This window comes from Typopeltis vanoorti, chromosome 15 (assembly GCF_054136105.1).
Source record: "Typopeltis vanoorti isolate ZY-2024b chromosome 15, IOZ_Tvanoo_1.0, whole genome shotgun sequence".
Taxonomy (NCBI): Eukaryota; Metazoa; Arthropoda; class Arachnida; order Uropygi; family Thelyphonidae; genus Typopeltis; species Typopeltis vanoorti.
In genome coordinates this window covers 53,671,483-53,693,043 of record NC_143563.1, presented here as the reverse complement: position 1 = coordinate 53,693,043, position 21,561 = coordinate 53,671,483, and the positions used below count along the sequence as shown (strand labels likewise).

Here is a 21,561-nt window from a genome sequence, read left to right as displayed (position 1 = left end):
GTTCGGAGGAATAAAATCCGTGCAAAAGCTGGTGACTGGCGGTGTGTCATAAGGTTCATTGCTAGGACCACTACTGTTTAATTTATACATAAATGATATACGTAACCTGAATGAAAATAATCAGTTATTTGCTGATGATGCAAAATGGTCGAGTAACAGTGAATCAAGGTGATTAGGAGAGGTTGTAGGATGATTTAAATAGGCTGTCAGTATGGCCAAAAGATAATGGATGTCGGTTAGTGCAGAAAAGTATAAAGTTATGCATTTTGGGATAAATATGTTCCAAACTGTGTACCACACTGATGGAACTGTACTCCAGGAAATAGATGAAGCCAGGGATTTAAGGGTGGTGGTAGACAGAGAATTGAAGTTTATATGTCATATTGCTAAGGTTGCTCATAAGATTACTTGGCTATTGAAGAATACACTAACAAGTAGAGATAAGGAAGTTGTTATTCCTCTTTATAAGGCTTTAACATGTCCACATCGATTGCTGTGTTGAGTGAGGTCTCCTAAGTTTCTTGGGAATGAGGAAGTGGTTGAGAGGATTCAGAGATAAGTGATCTCTATAAGAATGTTCCGTATGAGAATAGATTGAGGATATGTGGACTGCAGAAGTTAGTTGATGGGTGAAGAAAAGAGAATATAATTGAAGCATTTAAGTTACTTAAAAGGTTTTATAGGATTGATAAAGGGGAAAATGACTTAGCAAGAGGTGTTTCCTGGAAGTTCAGTAAAAGTATGATTCTTAGGGGCATGCGGACTCCATTTTTCACTTGCCGAGTTGTGAATGAATGGGATGGGTGTGGATTTATTAAGTCTCGTATGATGAGTCTTTAGACTCCATGGAGGTTCCTGTACACTAATAATAATGATATTGGAAGTTTTTCCACTTGGTTATACTATAAATAAAAGATGCCAAGAAATTATATTCTTGGTTTAATCCTTTATCCAAGTGTAAGCAAACAAAGTTTGCGACTGAAGTAAGAAAGTACATATCCTTACAGACATGTATAATGTTATGCATTATGGGAAGGGTCACTACCCAGACCAATTTTGACCTTTATTGCTGTAAAAAAAAAAAAAAGGGAGGGGATTGCTCATCATAGGCTAGGGTAGTTAGTATAGGGGTACAAGAGAGCCTGATAATATTAGGAAAAAGATAACACAGATGAATACTATGAGATAGAGAAAAGGCCTCAGTTCTTTTATATCATCATATAGCCAAAGGCTATCAGTTTTCCTTTTTCACCAATCTCATATAGATGAATGACCAGTAGATCAATTGAAACCAAAGCTCAAAGATGACAAAGCTCTTCTAAATTTAAATTATAAGGCTATGTCTGCCTCTATCAATATAGTTGCTAGACCATCCAGTCTTTCTTGGGTCATTGTTGTTCATTAGTTTAAGCTTGGAAAAACTTCTTTCCGTACTTGCTACGTTAACAGGAATTGTTAGCCATATTGCCTACTGCAATATGGCTGAACGAGCACCTTTATTAAGCTAGTCCGTGAGGCAGGCTGCCTCTATACTACACTCTGTCGATGGTACTGGATACTCAGGTGGTTAGCCTTATCTGTGTTTACCACCTTGAGTTGGCCTTCTCTGCTTGGGATTGCTCTCCAGTCAACCTTGCAATTGACTATGAGACAACATTGAATTAAGAGGATGGAACTATTTAAATAACCTCTCATACCAAGAATAGACCGAGTTTTATCTCCCCTTGATGAATACTGCATAATGTGGGTGGTTTACACCATCTATTAAAAAATTTCATATCTCCTAGAATGCTTCTTTCTAAATACAAAAATCATCTGACTGAACAATAAAATTTCCACAATACAATATTATAAAGCATTTGGATGTCATATTGCTGATTTTCAAATCCATGTTTCTTTCTAACCTTCCATAAATGGTATTTTAATTCATTAAAAAAAAAAGTCAAAATTCTCTTCCCATTGCTGACAGGTAGTGGGTACTGCAAAAAAAAAAAAAAATGTGTTCTGTTGTAAGTAATGGAATGCCAAATGCATTACACAATCTGTTCCAAATATGCAGAAGAGGGGAAGCTGTAGAATGCATGTTCTACTGTTTCCAATCGGTAACAGATATCACAGATTGGATCTCCAATGTTAATGCATTTGATGACAATTGACTGGAAGTTGGCGATATGCAGTTCTCCAAGCAAGATCCTTCCTGTTAGGGTATCGTTGGAAGTTCAATGAGTTAATAAGACAAAGTATTGTTTTTAGTACCCAACTGTGGAAGTTTCAGGCAAAAGAGATTAAAGATTTCTTTATACTTTTACTTTTTTTAATGGAAAGAATGTCAATGCCAGAATGTTATAGCAGTCTTAGATCCAAGCACAGAGTATTGTAGTATCCAGGAACAATCTAAGCTTTTGGACTTTTATAATCATTTTCTCCAAACAGGGGAAAATGAAAACCCAGGTAGTACAGGAGAAGATCTGTACATGTGTGATTGGTCTGCAATATTTTATGGATTTTTGAAACTGTATTGCTTAAATAGCAGAATTTTAAGACTGGAAGCCCAAATCCTCCATGCTTATTTGATAGTTGAAGAAATTCCTTTTTAACTTCTTGGTATCGACTGGACCAAAAAAATTGCACAAACTGAGCAGGAAAGATTATGGATTTGAATACTATGGCTTTAGAAGAAAAGGAAAGTGGCCCTATTTTCCAGTCTTCTGAGGTGTCAATGTTCTTGTATATTCTGGTAATATTGGATAAGTGTAGAAGGGAATTGCAAGCATAATGAGAGATTCTCTCTCAGGAGGTTAGTCTAAAATGCCTCCAAAACCTTTTAATTTTGCCTTATATGTATTAGTATTTAATCCACTGAACTTGCTTTAATTTTTCCAAAATAACAAAAAAAAATATGTATATGGAATCATTATCCTTCAAAGTGCACACTACATCATCGTCATATGCCTTATTTTCCTTCATAGTTGAAGAAACTGTTATTCCTCTCACAGCATGTGTGTTGTCGACTTCCTGTAAGAAAGGTTCAAGAAAAAATGCAATTAAAAAATTGACTAAGAAGACAACCTTGCTTGACTCCTTCTTGAATTTTGACTGGGTCTGACAGGAACCCATTAATTAGAAGGCAGGTAGTTGAATTAGCATAGGCTCCTTTGATAATGGATAGCAGTTTTTACCTAGACCAATTTGCTGGAGGATGTGAAACAGAAAGGGATGCCAGACATTGTCAAATGCTTGAGTAAGTCTGCTGATAGCACTGCCATTGAATGCATTTTCATATTAACTAAGAGGATTAGATTACGTAGCAGAAATAGATTAAATTCTGCTGCTCAGCCTGGAACTCCACACACCTGTATACTTTTAATTATGTATCTCATTCCAACCTTGAGCCTGTTATTGATAATGCAGAAAAATATCTTGTAGGCAGTATTAGATAGAGAAATAGATCTTCAGCTGGTGATTAAGGTATGATCTCTATTAGGTTTTGGAATGAAGATGGTATGGCTCGCTACAAAATCACTTGGTATGTGTCCTGACAAGAGAAAAGAATTAAATAGTATAACTAGAATGGGAAGAATAAAATCCCAGGCCTCGTAGTAAAGTTCTATCACTGGACCATCAGGTCCTGGAGATTTTCTTGGCTGTCATTCTTTATAGGCTGTGATGTAATGGGTCTGTCAAGCCCATCTTGGATATGAACAGGAAAGCCATTAATGTTCCAAGAGTTATCATTTCCAACAGTGCTATTATCTTCAAACAGATTTTTGTAATGTTTTTGAAAGGAGTCAAGGATGTCTTGAGTGGTGGTCATGTCTTCATCATCAATGCAGATTTGAGTGATAGTTTTTTCCTTTGCGGAATTTAGCGAATTGTCTATTGAAGAATGCAGCTGAAGGGCTATATGCTAAGTGCTGCTGTATTTTTATCTTAAAATTTCTTTCTTCTACTTGTTTATGCCTTTACACTTCTATCTCTGTGTTAATGTTTCTAATGATATTGCTACATTCTATATCATTACTTTGGTTTGCCACGAACCAGCTTCTCTCTTTATACGGGTCTTTCAACTTTTTTCTTTTGAGGAAAGCCTGTTCTTTTCCCATTCCATCATATTTTGTTTTACTGCTTGTTTGAATTTTAACATATATCCCAATTCCAGGTAACATTATTCCTATTTGAACAGAGGGTCTGGAATTTGGTTGAAAAGATCAATGGAAAGTTTGGTGAAAGTCTCCATGGTCCAGAACTGATCTCTACTTCTTCCATGCAGTGGAACTTCAGTAGAACTGGATTATGATCTGACATGTTAATGTCAAGATGTTTTATCTGAATTATCCTATTTATAAGGGGAGAAGAGATATAAATTAGATCAAGACATTTAATGAGACAATGCAGAAAGGAGATGAAGTGTCACTGGTAAGTCTTTAACTTCTAAATTTTGGATGAACCTGATGAGATCTTCAATCTGTGAAGGAGCATTTGTGTAGCCTGCTTTTTGTGAACTTTTTTCCAGTTGCTTTCCATTATTTCAATTTCATGCCTGTCGTACTTGATTTGGAAGCTAGTTATTTTCTTTTCATGTAGATGATAATCATTCTGAGAAAACTTTGAATCGATGAACTTTATTATTTTTTCTTTAATTGTATCTCTTGCCTTCCCTTTATTAGCATGCGATGGTTCTTCATAGTCCATAAATTCTTCTGAGTCTGAAGAGTTTTCATTTCATGATCCACAACCTTCTTCATCTTGACATTTTTTATTACTTCTTTTTCTTTTAGATGTAGTACCTTTTTTTAATTTTTTTTGATTATCCTCATTTTTTTTATTAATTCATCTTTCTTTTATGATGATCTTGTCTGCATATTAAGTTCTTTCAGTTGTTTTACTTGCTTTTTTGTTTCCACTCCAAGTTTCTTTATCAGACAAAAGTTGTCAGATAAAGTAACTAAGCCACTTATATAAAGAGCAGTTGATTCCTCATTGTATTTCATAATGCACAGCATACTTCCTTCAAAAACTCAAAAAAAAAAAAAAAAAAAATTGATACAACCTTCAATCGCAGAGTATATTAAAAATATTGTGGTACATCAGCTTGCTGCTTATATACAGGAAATATGACTTTACTATTAACATATTACTTTGTATTTCCATGAGTCACTTTCTAAACCAGATTCTCACCAGTGAATCTGATTTTGAAAGTGACTCTAACCATATAGTATAGCTATGGGACATGAAAGGCAGCTAGATGGGAAATCAGATAAAATATGCTGATCATCACTGTTTATAAAGTATAGATAAACTGTAAGTGTGTCTTAGATTGAAAATTTAATCAGTTTTGTGATTATTTACAAAATCTTATTTAATAAAATTTGTGTGATATATTTATTAGAAGAAAATGTCTTTATAATTGGTATTTAAAATTATTGGTAAGAGGAGGTCACATGTAAGAATATAGAAGCTAGTACAAGCAAGAAACTTTTTCAGTAGACTGAGTTGCAAGTGTAGTTTATGCATAATAGAATTATCCTATACTTAAACCATTGGTATTATCTATTTCTCTTATTGCATAGAAGCTCTGATGCCATTTGTCCAGATTGATTAAATTAAGTTTATGGATTCCACTACCATTTTGAGATTTAAAAAAAAAAAATTTCAGTTTTTAATACAAAGCAGCATAAGTACAGGTAGCATAAATTAGATTTTTAAGAACTCATGTAGAATAATCTTGGTATTTAATTCTAAACGTTTTGCCTAATAACAGAAACATTCTAAAAAGTGCCATCATAGTAGCAACAGTAAGGTAGCAAAAATGGTCACTGCTTTCCTAGCTAAAATATACATATATAATTAAACAAATTTGGAAAGATTAGCAGTTTAAAAAAACACTATTTCCTATAAAAGGAGATAAATGTAAATCATCAGATATTTTTAAGTTTAGGCAATAGAGTAATGTTTGACAAGTTTGCTTAGAAAGGCATTCCATAAGAAATATGCTGTTATGAAGAATTTTGGTCTTATTTCAGAGAACTTTGTGTTTGTTTCAACAAACCTCAGTTGTTCTGGTTCCATGGTGCTTGATATAAGACTTACATTCTTCATGATGCATAAAAGCAGATCTTCCAGATTGTCCATAATCAGATAAATCACAGGAATCTAGTAAATATCATGAAAACCAAGTGGAGGAAGCTTGTCTTTCTCCTGATATCCAATGTCTTATTATATTGGTGGAATTATGCTTGAAGAAACCGATGAGGCTAGGGATCTTAGAGCATTAGTAGATACCAAGTTGAAGTTCAGGGGCCATGTAGCAAAGATTACAAATACAACTCAAAAGATAATTGTAATGTTGAAACGAATATTCACATGTGAAGATAAGGATGTCATTTTGCCTCTTTACAAGGCCTTGATAAGACCTCACTTGGACTATTGTACGCAGGTCTGGTCTCCTGGTTTCTGTTGTGATTCTGATATATTGGAGAGAGAGTGCAAAAGAAGAGTGTTAAAAATGATATCAGGATTATGGAATACTGATTATGAAGACAGATTGAAAATTTGTAGACTGCAGACACTAGCAAACAGAAGAAAGTGGGGTGACATGATTGAGACTTACAAACTTCTGAAAGGGTCATACAGGATTTCATATGATTGAATTTTTCAATTTATGGAAAGTGGGGAAAGGACAAGAGGACATCCTTGGAAACTGAGAATGAATGCCGCTAAGAAGGGAGTGAGGGCTAGATTTTTCTCTCATAAGGTAGTGATTGGAATGGATTGCCATTGTGAGTGCAAGCAGTGTGGATGAATTTAAGAATAACTATATCTGATGCGTGTAGTATGTGGCCTCCCCTCAATGAGTCCCTGACTCCCTGGAGGTCTGTCTTAATAATAATAATAAATATATAGTGACTGATTTAACTTGATATATGCAACTTTTTGCACATGATGCAAAACTGTGGCCTTATAAGAGGATTTGAATAGTTCTATAAGTGAGCAAGCGAGGTGACCTCTTTTCACTGTTGCAAAATTTAAGGTTTTGAATGGTTGGCAAGGATGGGCTGCCCCTGCCTGGTTGGTTGAGTGGTTAGCATATCTGCTCTTTAGCCAAGAGGCTGTGGGTTCGAATCCTGCAACCTACTTCTTCTAGCAAAACGCTTCACTCCCAAAACCCTATTTTTCAGTGACATCAAGCATTCGGTGACATCAAGTGTGAATAACTAAATAGGATGGGTTATAAAGTATATACTTGGTTGGAAAATTTTGAAACAGGCAGAGGAAATGAGAGATCTGCAAATAGTGGCAGACAGGTTTAGGAATCACATCTCACAAGTTGTAAAGTCAATGATGTGGAGGACTTTAATGTGCAGAAATAAAGATACTATGCTTCCATTTATTTTGTCATGTTGTACCATCATTTTTTATTTTGGTTTAACCAATAAGAATACAATTTGGTCAGCTAAATCCCAAAGCTGTCTACAAGTCTGCAAGATTCTCTGACTAAATTGAATAGCTGTTGTAATAGATATGGTATGAAGGTCAGCAATAAAAAGACAAAGACAATGAAAATAGGCAGAATCATTGAAAATGTCAACTGTGTTGTGAATGGAGAACCTGTGGAACAAGTAAAACATTTCAGCTACTTAGGCACGATTTTTACTGAAGATGGTAAATTAAATATAGAAATAGACAACAGAATCAGCAAAGCTGGTATGGTGGGAAGTCAATTGAATAAATTCATATGGAATAAGAGTGAAATTAGTCAGAACACTAAATTAGCTGTATTCAAGACAGTGTTCAAACCAGTTTTAACTCATGGATCTGAGAGCTGGGTCAGAAGTAAAACACTTGACCAAAGACTAGAGACCGCAGATATGAGAGTCCTGAGAAACATTAGAGGCGTGAACAGATGGCATCAATGGCAATATCATATTAAAAATGAGGATATTAGGAAAGAACTTGACATTGTCAGCATCCAGGAATGCGTTAGCAGAGCTAATCTCAGGTGGTACGGTCGCTTAAATAGAATGGGAGAGGAAAGATTAGCAAAACAAGTGTTCTCTGCCAGGTTGGCAGGAAAACGACCCAGAGGAACACCAAGATATAGGTGGATTGATACGGTACAAAGTGCCTTAGACGATAGAAATATAAGATCTGATAATGTTGGAGTCTTGACAAGTAACAGACTGATTTGGGGGAAAATTGTAGATAGGAAGTTAGTAATGATGTAATTTTTTCATGTAGTACTGTCATATCCTGTACACCCCTTGAGGGTACATGGCAGGAATTTGATGATGATGATGCTTCCATTTACAAGACATTGACCAGCCCTCATCTAGATTGTTGTGCACAGATTTGGTCACCTGGTTTTCATGGGGGTGAGGTTATATTAAAAAGGATCCACAGAAGTTTGACAAAAGGATATCTGCTCTTTTAAATGTGGAGTATGAAGATAGAGTGAGGAATGCAATTTGCCGAGCCTCATGAATAAGACGAGAGGGGATGTGATTGAGATATCTAAGTTTGTAAGGAGATGTTACTGGGTTAATGTGGAAGAAATTTTTTTATTGAATGGGAAACATAAGGCCAATCTCTGGAAACTATACAAGGAAAGTGTAAACAAGAGAGTAAGGAGAAGGCTCATGCTTAGAGATTGATCGGTGAGTAAAATAATGGATTGTCTAAGAGTGTGGTAAACTTCGAAACAAGAATGAGTTTAAAGCACCATTGATTTGCTTTGTGTGTGATGACATCATGTACCTCCCATGATTTCATGGGGGTTTGGGGTTAATAATAATAAGTACAGACAATCATCATTAAATTGTATATGCCTTCAAGAGGAGGAGGAGTACAGGATACAATGGTGCATGATTAAGTTCACATTATTACTTTCTCAATTAATTTTCATCCAAATTTAGTCTGGTTATTTGTCAAGACTACAATGTTGTCAAATTTTATATTTTGGTCTTCTAGGGCAGAGCTTTCCTACCAATTCCTACAAATCAGCACACCAGTGTGCTGATTTGTAGGAATTGGTAGGAAACTCTTTGAAATATTGATGCTTTTTTTTACAACCATTCAGAAATTTACAATGCTTCCCATTGTAAATTCCTGAATTCACTAATTATTTTGGCATGTAGGATTTATATGCAACACCCACTGCCAGAGTGCTTTTACATCATTTTACATCAGACCATCTTTCTGTACTTCTGTCAATTCTAACTGCTGACTCACAACTCAGATGTAGACTATGTATTGTTTGATATAATATCTCATTTACACCATATAAATGTAGCATCTTGAACAGTTTTTCGCTTGGCACCTCATCACATACCTTTTCAAGAAATACAAAAAACTTAAATATAGATCCTTGTTATGTTACCATTGTTTTTAACTATTTGTCTTTAAAGTTAAAATCTGATCCTAACAGTTCCTACTTGCTATACAGAGGAACACAAAACTTGATTAGGAAGACAGAAATTACATCTTTAATCATCTGTATGGCATGCCTCACAGACCATGCTCTGGATTCTCCTTCACATAGGTTTAAATGGAAGAAAACATCAGTATTACACAGAAGTCACTATACATTGAGAGACTATTTTTAGAATTAGCATCGACTATGAAGCACACTTTCCCAATCTCAACAAATAGAGCTGCATTAACTTGCCAAAAATTTGGGAAACAGTCATTCTGAAGACAGCTTGATTTCTTCAAATTAACTTTGATTATCCATGAGGGTGCCATGTTAGGACATAAGCTTGTTTCCAGTTACAATTTGAATTGTTTCTTCTGTGATTTAGTTGAGTAATGCTTGTCATAGTTATACTGCATGCTCTGTGAAATATTAGTGAGTTCAGTAAATTTTTTTTTTCTTCTCTTAATGTTGTTTATTCTGTGGAGTTCAGTTATGAATTACATAATCAGTGAGACCTTATTTCTTGTGTTTTCTCTCCATGTGAATTTGTTCATATCTATTATTATGAAACATAGAAACATAAGAGGAAGCATATTGTAAGTAAATAAATTATGAAATTCGTTTAGTTAAAAATTGATATTAAGAGCAAAATTTTCAATCTAGTTTTAAGACCATTCTCAATGTTGAACAGATGAGGCAAATTATGATAGGATAACAATTGAAAATCATAACATGTGAAGTAATAAAAATTAGCTCCTGTGTAAAACTTCAGTCTTATCCATTGAATTCTGTGTCAAGTAGATATGGTAGTACTGGCAAGTTCTGACTTGCCAGTACCACCAGTAACTTATCAAAATCATGGAGCTGGATGTATTCCTATTGTTCTTCTATTCATATTTGAGCAAACCAATGTGTCTACTCAAATATACCAGTTTTTATTAGAAAAATCATATAAAGCTGTGAAGCCCACATTCATCATCCAAATCTGAACCGAAATTTACTCTCTGAAACGTTTCCAGTTTGGAAAAGTTATCTTATTCAATTGTGTTAAATAATTTATCAATTGATAATAATTCCATTTTCCTTTCCTTGAATCCTGACAGTTACAGATTGAGCTCTTCTCTTGCAATGAATACTACATCACACACACACACACCATAATTTTCAATTGTTATTCTATTGTATTTTATCTTTTTAACTGTTCATATTGAGAAAGGTCTTAAAACTAGACTGAAAGTTTTGTTCTTAAATATTTATTTCCAACATAAGTGATTTATGTAATTTATTTACTTAGAATATTGTGCACATCTTCATGTTGAAAAGTGGTGTTAGTGGTGACTATGTCATATTACAAATATAAATCTATCAAGTATTACCATTATCATTAGCTTTGCTCTTTTCTCCTAATTTTCCCAACACATTTCTGTATTTTTGGACTTCATTTTTTTCTGTTGAGATCTTCAACACGGACCAACTTTTCTTAATGGTAGCCACCTTCTCCAGTGACTTGAAAAATTCCTTCTCTTCTTCTTTAATAACACCTTCTGTGGGACCACAGGCAAAAATAAGTCTCATTGTCCAATTTTCTATTTTGATGTTTTCCCACATCATTCCACTTGAAATTGCTTACTATTCAAGATTCTCCTCATGTTTAGGATTGATAGCCACTAATTCCTTAATCTGATCAACATCATTGCCTGAATGCAACATCTTTTGTATTTGTTATTTAAAAGAATCTCACCTGTTTTTGCTTTTTAAAGGAATGCGAAGAACCGACCAGGGCTTCTGACCTAATGTCCGATCCTCACCTTCTCGTGGTGACCCTGTTGGGTATCTATATGGATACTGAATGAACGAAGATGGGCTGGCAATTTGAGATTTAGCCGACCAAATTGTATCCTTGTTGGCTTAAACCAGTATACAAAATTATGGTACAACATGACAAAATTCCATGCCGGCTGGGACGTCGCCTGGTTAAACAAGGTTAAACAAGGCCTCCAGAGAACCATGGCGAACAGCAAAAAGTCAGCTACTGGAACAAATCTGAAAACACAACTCAACATCACCAGAGTTAAAGATCACTACTATCAACATATGAAGCCTGAATGGCAAAGAAATGGAGCTAGCTGAGGAATTAGATAAGTACCAGATCGACATAATAGGGGTGACTGAAACAAAAAAAGACAAAACTGGTGAGATCTTTCTGAGCAATAAATACAAAATGTTATATTCAGCCAATGACAATCAAGGAAACGAAGGAGAAGCCATCATATTCAACACTAAATACTAAGGCTAATCTTCTTGAATGGCAGGCAGTCTCAAGTAGAGTGATGTGGGCAAATATGAGAATGGGGAACTGGACAATGTGACTTATTTGTGCCTATGGTCCCACAGAAGGTTCTATTAAGGTAGAAGTGGAGAAATTTTTGAGGATCTAGAGAAAGCTATTGACACAATGAAAAAGGAAAAGTTGGTCCTTGTTGGGGATCTAAATAGCAGAATAGGAAATGTTTGTCAGACATACAAAAATATTTTGGGAAAATTTGAAGGAAAGAGCAAAGCTAATAATAATGTCAAATACCTGTTGGATTTCTGCTCAGGACATGGACTGGTTATTACTAAACCATGTTCCAACATAAAAATGTGCACAAATTCACATGGAGAGAAGAAGCAAGGAATAAGAAAAGTCTCATTGACTATGTTATTGTTGATAGTGATGTTTTCTCCCTGGTGCAGGACACCAGAGTGTACAGAGGATTTGAAATTGGAAGTGATCACTATTTAGTCTTGAGCAGAATAAAATTGAATTTCATATTGAACAGAATAACATGTGAGAAAGTTTTAAAGTGAATAAAAGTTGTGCAGCTCTCAGATGCAAACTGTAGACTAAAATACACAAGGATTATTGAAGAAAAAATGAAAGAGTTTGAGAACAGGAACCAAACCTTGGAGATTCAGTGGCAAGCCTTGAAGAAAACCCTGATTGATTCAGCCAGAGAGGCAGGTGGTGGGGTTGTCTGCAAGGATAGAAAAATCAGAACTACATGGTGGACACAAGAAGTTCAAGAGGCAGCGAAGGAAAAGAAGAAAGCATATCAAAAGTTCCTGGCAAAACACTGTGTAAAAGTAGCTGAACAAAAGTCATGGGAGGACTTTGGCAAGAACTTAGAAAATAAATATCAAGAAAGCGGCAAAATATTCTGGAGGGTGTTGAAGAAGCTTAGAAATAGAGGAAATAAAAGGAGTTAGAGATGTTAAAGGTGACATGAAAACGGGAGAAAAAGATATCCTTGAAGTATGGAGTAATTACTTCGAAAAATTGCTAAATGAAACAAGCAGTGATAGCACAGTGGTAAAAAGCACTTACCAGGCATGCAGTCAGGAATACATATCCATACTTGAAGTAGAAAAAGCCACCAAAAGCTATCTGAAATGTGGAAAAGCAGCAGGAGTAGATGATATTCGACCAGAAATGCTGAAGTATGGTGATATAAAAGTCTTATAGTGGTGGCATTGCATAGTTCAGAAGGCCTGGACAGATGGACGAATTCCTGATGATTGGAGTAGAGCTCTCATAGTACCCATGTATAAAAAGGGAAATAAAACCGAATGTGAGAATTACCAAGGTATTTTCCTACTGAGTGTTCCTGTTAAGATTTATGCAAGTATACTTGAGAAGTGGTGGAGTGGAATTTGGGGAAGAAAGCTTTGTGAAGAACTAGCTGGATTCAGGTCAATAGAGGCTGTGAGGATCAGATCTTCACTTTACGACAAATAGTTGAGAAATCATGGGAATATAACAAAGATCTGTATTTAAGTTTTGTTGATCTGGAAACGGCATATGACAAGGTGCCAAGAGAGAAGCTATTCAATACACTACAGTTATATGGTGTCAATTTGGCATTATATCAAGCAATACTTAGTCTTTATTTAGTTGTAAAAGGCAGGAGTTAGAATTGAAGGAAGTACAGGAAGATGGTTTAATGTTAAATTTGGTGTGAGACAAGGATGTACATTATCCCCTCTGTTATTCATTATCTATATGGATATGAATGAAAGTGGTATTAAACATGATATCAAAATTGGAGATGTTAATGTCAGCTCTTTGCTTTATGCAGACGATGCTATACATCTATATAAATCCATTACAAGTCTGCAAGATTCCCTGACTAAATTAAATAACTGTTGTAATAGATACGATATGAAGGTCAGCAATAAAAAGACAAAGACATTGAAAATATCAACTGCATTATGAATGGAGAACCTATAGAACAAGTAAAACATTTCCGCTACTTAGTCACGATTTTTAGTGAAGATGGTAAATTAAATATGGAAACAGACAACAGAATCAACAAAAGCTAGTATGGTAGGAAGTCAATTAAATAAATTCATATGGAATAAGAGAGAGATTAGTCAGAACACTAAATTAGCTGTATACAAGACAGTGTTCAAACCAGTTTTAACTTATGGATCTGAGAGCTGGGTCAGAAGTAAAACACTTGACCAACGACTAGAGACCGCAGATATGAGAGTCCTGAGAAAGATTAGAGGCATGAACAGATGGCAATATCATATTAAAAATGAGGATATTAGGAAATAATTAGACATTGTCAGCATCCAGGAATGCGTTTGCAGAGCTAATCTCAAGTGGTGTGGTCACTTAAACAGAATGGACAAGGAAAGATTAGCAAAACAAGTTTTCTCTCCAGGTTGGCAGGAAAACGACCCAGAGGAAGACCAGGATATAGGTGGATTGATACGGTACAAAGTGCCTTAGACCAGTGCTTCCCAAACTTATGGATGCCAAGGACCCCTTTGGAAAAATTAAAATATTTCACTTGCTCCCATCGAAAAAAAAATCGTAATTAAATAAACATATATTATTATAATATTTATTGTATTTATATTCAAGATTTTGTGTTTGTAATCTTTTATATGTTTCTTTTCAATACCTTTGAAATGAAACTTATATGAATAAGCATATATTTACTAATATTCATTGATCGCCAAAATACGCAAGAAGCAGAATTTGTGAACCAACACCAATGTGTGATTTTTTCCATTAAAATATAAAAAAGAACAAAAAAGAAATAATAAAAATTAAATAAGTTTCTTTTAAGATTAAAAAAAAATCTACTTAGTCTTAAGACATTTTAAATTTGTTTCCATTATTTCACGGCCCCCCTCAACAAAACTTATGCCCCCCCCCCCCCAAGGGGGATGCTGCCCACGGTTTGGGAAGCACTGCCTTAGACGATAGAAATATAAGATCTAATAATGTTGGAGTCCTGAGAGGTAACAGACTGATTTGGAGGAAAATTGTAGATAGGAAGTTAGTAATGATGTAAATTTTTCATGTAGTACTATCATATCCTGTATACCCCTTGAGAGTACATGGCAGGAATTTGATGATGATGACCCTTGTTACCTGACAAAAAACCACACCCTGCCTGATTGAATTGGATGATACCCTTGCCAGCATGAAATTCCATCATGTTCTACCATCATTTTGTTTTAGTGTAAGTCAATAAAAATAAAACTTTGCTAGTTGAAATCCAGAATTGCTAGCCCATGCTTGTTCATTCATTATCCAAGTATTCAAAGCCCCTGGTAAGTTCTTCACTTTCTTTAAAAAAAAACTATTATGTAGATTTCCTTCCAGTTACCCAGTTTTGACCTTTAAGCATACCCTGTTAAAATGAGAATTAAAAGAAAATCATGCTTTTTTTACATGGATTGAGAAACTAGTTCATATTTAATATTTGATTCAATTTAATAATATTAGAAATTATCCGTTGAACTGTTTGGCAAATACCATAAGTGGAATTGCACACCATTTCTGAATTATCACTTTTTATATTCTAGGTAGCACTTCAATTTAAATATAAATTCTGGGACTATAAAATTAAAGGAGCAGATTTTTTTGGACATGTTCCACCATCAGCAGACAAACGTGGGTACTTTAGCATTTTTTATGATCTTACTAATGAAAATGAAGAGGTAAGTAAATTAAGATAATGTATTAATAATAAATTCATTGAAAACTTTGGAGACTAATTTCTTTTTATGGTGATGTTTCTGCCCCATAAATTTATTTTGTGTTATACAAAATTTAACATAATTGGAACACTGTTTGCAAGTTTAGTTGTATTTTTATAACTGATCTGATTTAAATTTGTTTCACATGATTCCATAAATCTCAACTCTTTTGTTTTATGTGGGAGATTCCTAATTTTGACTAATACTTTATCTCCCAATGAGTGCATTTTTCTTTCATTAGATTGTCTCTTCTGTTCAAAGTCCTTGCCCAAGTTTCACCAATAGCTACAATACAATTCAGAAATGTATCCCTCTTCATTTTTGTATCATTCCAGATGGAGGCAAGCAAACACATACCGGTGCCATTTTTGCATTTCAGTCAAATGATGTGGAACCAACATGCCGAAATTTTGCACTACTGAGCCTCTCTTTTAGGATGTGCCAAACACTTTAGTGGTTCCTAGTTTCATGGGCCAACTAGTGTACAGACTATCACCAATCAACCACAAGGAGTCCCTGATGAAGCTCAAGATATTCATCTGAAATGGTTGGTCGCCCTGCATGGCGATTATCATCTGAGTGATCTCGCCCATCATGAAATGCACTGACCCATCTTGCGACAGTCCAATATGGTAAGCACTGTCACCACAGGCTTCCCTAAGGCCATGATAACAGTCGCTTGCAGCTTTACCTCGTGCAACCTGGACTGTGATGCAGGATCGCTGTTCTGATCTTGTGAACATACCTTAGAGCAGTGTTTCTCGAACTTTTTTCGACTATGGAACACTTCACAAATCTGAAATTTTCATGGAACACCTTGGTTATTTTGTAATGTATAAATTAATAATTAATTGGTAATTTAGCTGATTTTTTATTATTGATCAATAATTGATAATTAATACTTAATTAAACATCAATTAAACAATCATTAATGGTTTAATTGAAGAAGATGGTAAATTAATTTGTGCTGACAAATTAATTTAAAAATGACAAATTCCAGAACTTTTCGTGGAACACTGGTTAAGAACTACTGCCTTAGAGCATTGCACACTGAGACATTCAGTTTAATCACTTCTCCACACAAAGACACTTGTTAGATTGAGCTGTGTGGCTGGTGCACATGTACGGTACATACAACTAGCACCTCTATCTGTCAAGAGTAACATATGAGTTACCAACTACCAATAACAGCTACCAATTACAACCCTCACAATTTGTTCTTATAGTATGTTCAAAAATTATTGATGGTAAATTACGAGGGTTGTTTGAAAAGTTTCGTAAAATAATAAGTTAAACATTTTTATGGAAAAAATCACCTTTATTTCTCAACATAGTCTCCATCAAGGGTCTACACATTTGGTCCAGCGAGTTTCCAATTTTTTCATCCCATGTAAAAAAGTAGGATTTGTCGAATTGTGCAAAATAGTCATTGACAGCCTTAATGACATCCTCATTTGAAGAAAATTTTTTCCCACCATTAGCAAGCCAAATTTTTAAGTTTGAGAACAAGTCACATGGGGCCAACTCCAGAGAATACAGTGGATGTGGAACCAATTCGAACCTCAATTCATGCAATTTTGCCATTGTCCAATGTGTGGCACGGTGCATTGTTATGATGCCGCACTTTTTTGTTCGCCAATCTTGGCCTTTTTTACTTCAGTTATTCTTTTAAACAGTCCAACAATGACTCATAAAAGACTCCTGTTATTGTCTTACCCTTTTCCAAATAGTCTATCATGGTAATTTATTCATTATTTCTATGGATCATGTTATGAAGGAAAATGGTATTAAACCTGATATCAAAATTGGAGATGTTAATCTTTGCTTTATGCGGATGATGTTATACTTCTACATAAATCTGCTACAAGTCTGCAAGATTCCCACTAAATTGAATAACTGTTGTAATAGATATGGTATGAAGGTGAGCAATAACAAGACAAAGACAATGAAAACAGGCAGAAGCATTGAAAATATTAACTGCATTGTGAATGGAGAACCTGTGGAACAAGTAAAACATTTCAGCTGCTTAGGCACAATTTTTAGTGAAGATGATAAATTAAATATGGAAATATACAACACAATCAACAAAGCTGGTATGGTAGGAAGTTAAATGAATAAATTTATATAGAATAAGAGAGAAATTAGTGAAAACACTAAATTTAGTTGTATACAAGACAGTGTTCAAACCGATTTTAACTTATGCATCTGAGAGCTGGGTCAGATGTAAAACACTTGACCAAAGACTAGAGACCACAGATATGAGAGTCCTGAAAAAGATTAGGGGCATGAACAGATGGCATCAATAGCAATATCATATTAAAAACGAGGCTATTAGGAAAGAACTTGACATTGTCAGCATCCAGGAATGTGTTAGCAGAGCTAATCTCATGTGGTATGGTCACTTAAAACAGAATGGGCAAGGAAAGATTAGCAAAACAAGTGTTCTCTGCCAGGTTGGTAAGAAAAATACCCAGAGGAAGACCAAGATATAAGTGGATTGGTACGATAAAAAGTGCCTTAGAAGATAGGAATATAAAATCTGATAATGTTGGAGTCTTGACAAGTAACAGACTGATTTGGAGGAAAATTGTAGATAGGAAGTTAGTAATGATGTAAATTTTTCATGTAGTACTATGATATCCTGTGCACCCCTTGAGGGTACATGTCTGGAATTTGATGATGATGATGATGATGGAGGACTCAGGTGTTTAGTGGTGGATCCAAGTTTCGTCTACAGTCAGAATCGATGCAAAAAGTCCTGTGAATTGTGATTAAATATTGCTAAACACTGTGTTAAAGTGTCTTTTTGTATGCATTTTTGATCAACAGTCAACAATCGTGGCACCCATCGTGCACATAACTTTTTCATGTGCAATTTTTTATGTGGGATTTTTTTATTTTTTATTTTTAATCTGATATTTGTATATGTGCATTACTTGTATCATTTTTATTGTCTGCACAAATATGTATTTATATATTCTGATGTCATGTGCCTTTATTATGCCATACGCTAAATAAATAAATTGTGCAGGATATTATACACCCATTTAGTTGAGATGCCTACAATCTCAGCAATCTTGCACACTTTCAAATGGAGAACACATCATCTATATAGTGTAGCCAGACAGCGGGACAGAGTGTAAGGCTTTTTCTTCAAAAAGTTCATGAAGAAGTTGGCCAGAGGTGGAAAAAGTGGAGAACCCATTGCTGAGGGCATCCTCAGCCTTTCCAACCATATTATTGTCAACAACATCAGACTGGATGTAACCAGTGTACTCACTCATGCCAAAAACCAACCTCTCAAGGAAAGAATTTGAAGCTGTGAAGAATTTAAAAAGATCAGAATAGTAATTACCAAAGCAGATAATGGAAATGCCACTGTGGTTTTAAACTTATTAAATTACACAAGTAAGTTTGTTTCCTTATTTCTAGATTGTTCTACCTATCTCCCTATAGACTATGATCCCTCCAGCACGCAGATCAGGACACTCTATTGGCTCCTTAAAAAAGATTATCTCTTGGCCTGTGGAAGTTACAAAGAGACTAAAACCTATTTAACTTTAGACACCCCTCCCCCACACACATATATGGACTACCAAAAATCTATAAATAAAATGTGCCATTACATCCCATTGTGGATAGCATTGATTCACCCACATACAAATTAGTCAAACATTTACCAAAGTCTCACACAATATACTGGCCACACGCTTTCACACATAAAAAAAACTCAGCCCACTTTAAAGCCAGTATAGAAAACCTCACACTCCAACACACTGACATAATGGTCAATTTTGATTTCTCCTCCTTATTCACCAATCTCCCAATCAAAGATACCTTAGACCTCACCCAAGCCATATTTCCTCCCAATATCTCAGCCCTATTTCAGTTCACCAAGAACTCAGGCTATTTCATTTGGCAAGGAAAATTCTTCAAACAGATAGAGAAGATTGTCATGGGTTTCCCCACTCTTTCCACCACTTCTTTATGGAGGCCTTTGAAGGAAAAAGCCTTAAATTCTGCCCAACATGATATACTGTATCGAAATGAATGAATGAATCATGTGTATATATTAAGCATCTCAACACATTATTTTACAATGTTTGTGTTATATTTTTGTAGGATGGACAAAATGTTCTGATGACATATCTGAGTGGTGATGCAGTATTGGCACTGGATTCTAAAAGTGATAAAGAGATTGTTGATATGTGCATGGATGTATTAAGAGGAATGTTTTCTACTCAGGTATGTTGATTTGCACTGCCATTATTGAATTGTTACAGTAAAATTATTCTGTATCCAAAGTTCTGTGTGTAATGTATCTTGCTCTGACATGACCATGATTGATTCATATATGGAATCAGTTTTTTTAATAATCAGAAATGGTTTAGTGGCATTGGAATCCATTTAAATACTGATGGATCCATTTTAAAATAAGATCATAAAATCTGTAAAAGAAAATATTTTAAAAGCTTATGCAGAATCTTTATATGTTGAGAGCAGGAATGTTATTTTAATGGCAAAAGTAGTAATATTATTGTAAGAAGGCAATTTGTAAGAAGATTCTTTGGGTTTGGCTGTGTGGGGGAGTGTATTTTGTTTTATAAATGGCACTGTGTAATTTATGTTAGATTTAGTTTATAAGATTGTTTTAACTGACATTATTTGTTTAATTGACTTGTAGCACTTGAAGCTTTATTGTTATATTATTATAGTGCTGCAACTAATGATACTAAAGCATAATAGGACATTGGCAGCTAATACATCATTGTTCAGGGAATTTAACATAAAGGACTTTGTGTGATTCACTGTGTGCGTGCACGTTTGTGTGTATTACCAAAGGTGAAGGAATTGTGGACAGAAAGCAAGAAGGTGAAAGAGCATATCAAAAGCAAGATATTGTCATAGTGAATAGCTTTGATGCTTTATTGTTATACAGGGTGTCCACAAATGTTTACCTGATTATAATATATTATAACTCTTCAGTGGATACTTGAAATGGAACACAAAGTTAGACTTCAATGCATAACATATAGGAAAAAAAGGCAATGAACAACTTCAACCTGTGCACTGCCAGTAACACGTCTAGGGGTGTAATGTCCGGTGACCTTGGGGGCATGGAATTGGACCATCTCTCCCAATCCAGCGATTTGGGAATTCTCGATTAAGATGATTGCAAACATCATGAGATCAATGGGGGGGGGGGGCTCCATCCTGTTGAAAGATAACATTTGGTTGCATCTCCTGTAGCTGGGGAATGGCATAATTATTGAGCATGTCTAAGTACACATTTCCATTAATTTCTTTTTCAAGAAAGAAAAAAGGGACAATCACTCGATCATGCATTAGTCCACACCACACATTGAGTTTTGGACTAGCTCGAATGTGTTCTCTTATGGCATGTGAGTTTTCAGATCCCATAGATCCTTACATTGTGTCTGTTGACTACTCCACTCATGTGAAATATTGCCTCATCAGAGAAACAAACATGCTGCAAAAAAATCATTATCCTCATTGATGCAGTTCAAAATGTGGTTAGCAAATTCTTCACGCCTTGGACAATCATCTGGCTTTATCTCCTGGACGATTTGGACTTTGTATGCAAACAATTCTGCTTTGCTTGTTTGCTAGCCACAGAACACATTGGGTTTTTTCCTGTACTGAAGCCATTTTTAAAGAAAATCTGCAGCAGCTCTCCTGGTGGCAAAAGCAGTATACTGAAGATACCAGTATGGAAACTTTATTGAGTGCCCAAGTTTACCTGCAACAAAATTTATTCAGTTAGTTTCATTGTTAAAGTATTATAGCCAGTTGAAATCAGAATAAACATTTGTGGATACCCTGTATTACTATAATGCAGATAATGGCAACAAAAGCAATAACAGGATGGAAATCAGGATGTTATTGTTTAGGAAATATATAAGGGGTACTTAGTGGGCTGCAGTGTTTGTATATTTGTTATCACAAGTGATACAAAAGTGAGTAAGAGAAGTATTATTTTTCATGGCAAGAGTAAATCAGGATGAAAGGAATAAAGTACTGGTGAAAGATAAGGAGAATGTTGAGATGAATAATGTGCTTATGTAAAATGGAGGGTTAAAAAAAATCAT

At 35.0% G+C, this 21,561-nt stretch overlaps 1 protein-coding gene across 6 annotated transcripts in view; it reads left to right on the top strand.

The window, feature by feature from the left end:
* Positions 1-21,561, top strand: part of LOC150098765 (lysine-specific histone demethylase 1B-like) — a 508,665-nt gene that overhangs the window by 446,757 nt on the left and 40,347 nt on the right. For all 6 annotated transcript variants that reach the window (XM_090404995.1, XM_090404997.1, XM_090404999.1 and 3 more), the window contains 2 exons: positions 15,278-15,412; positions 19,574-19,696. In XM_090404995.1, coding sequence (XP_090261121.1) covers positions 15,278-15,412; positions 19,574-19,696 — 258 coding nt within the window. The remainder of the gene's footprint in view (positions 1-15,277; positions 15,413-19,573; positions 19,697-21,561) is intronic.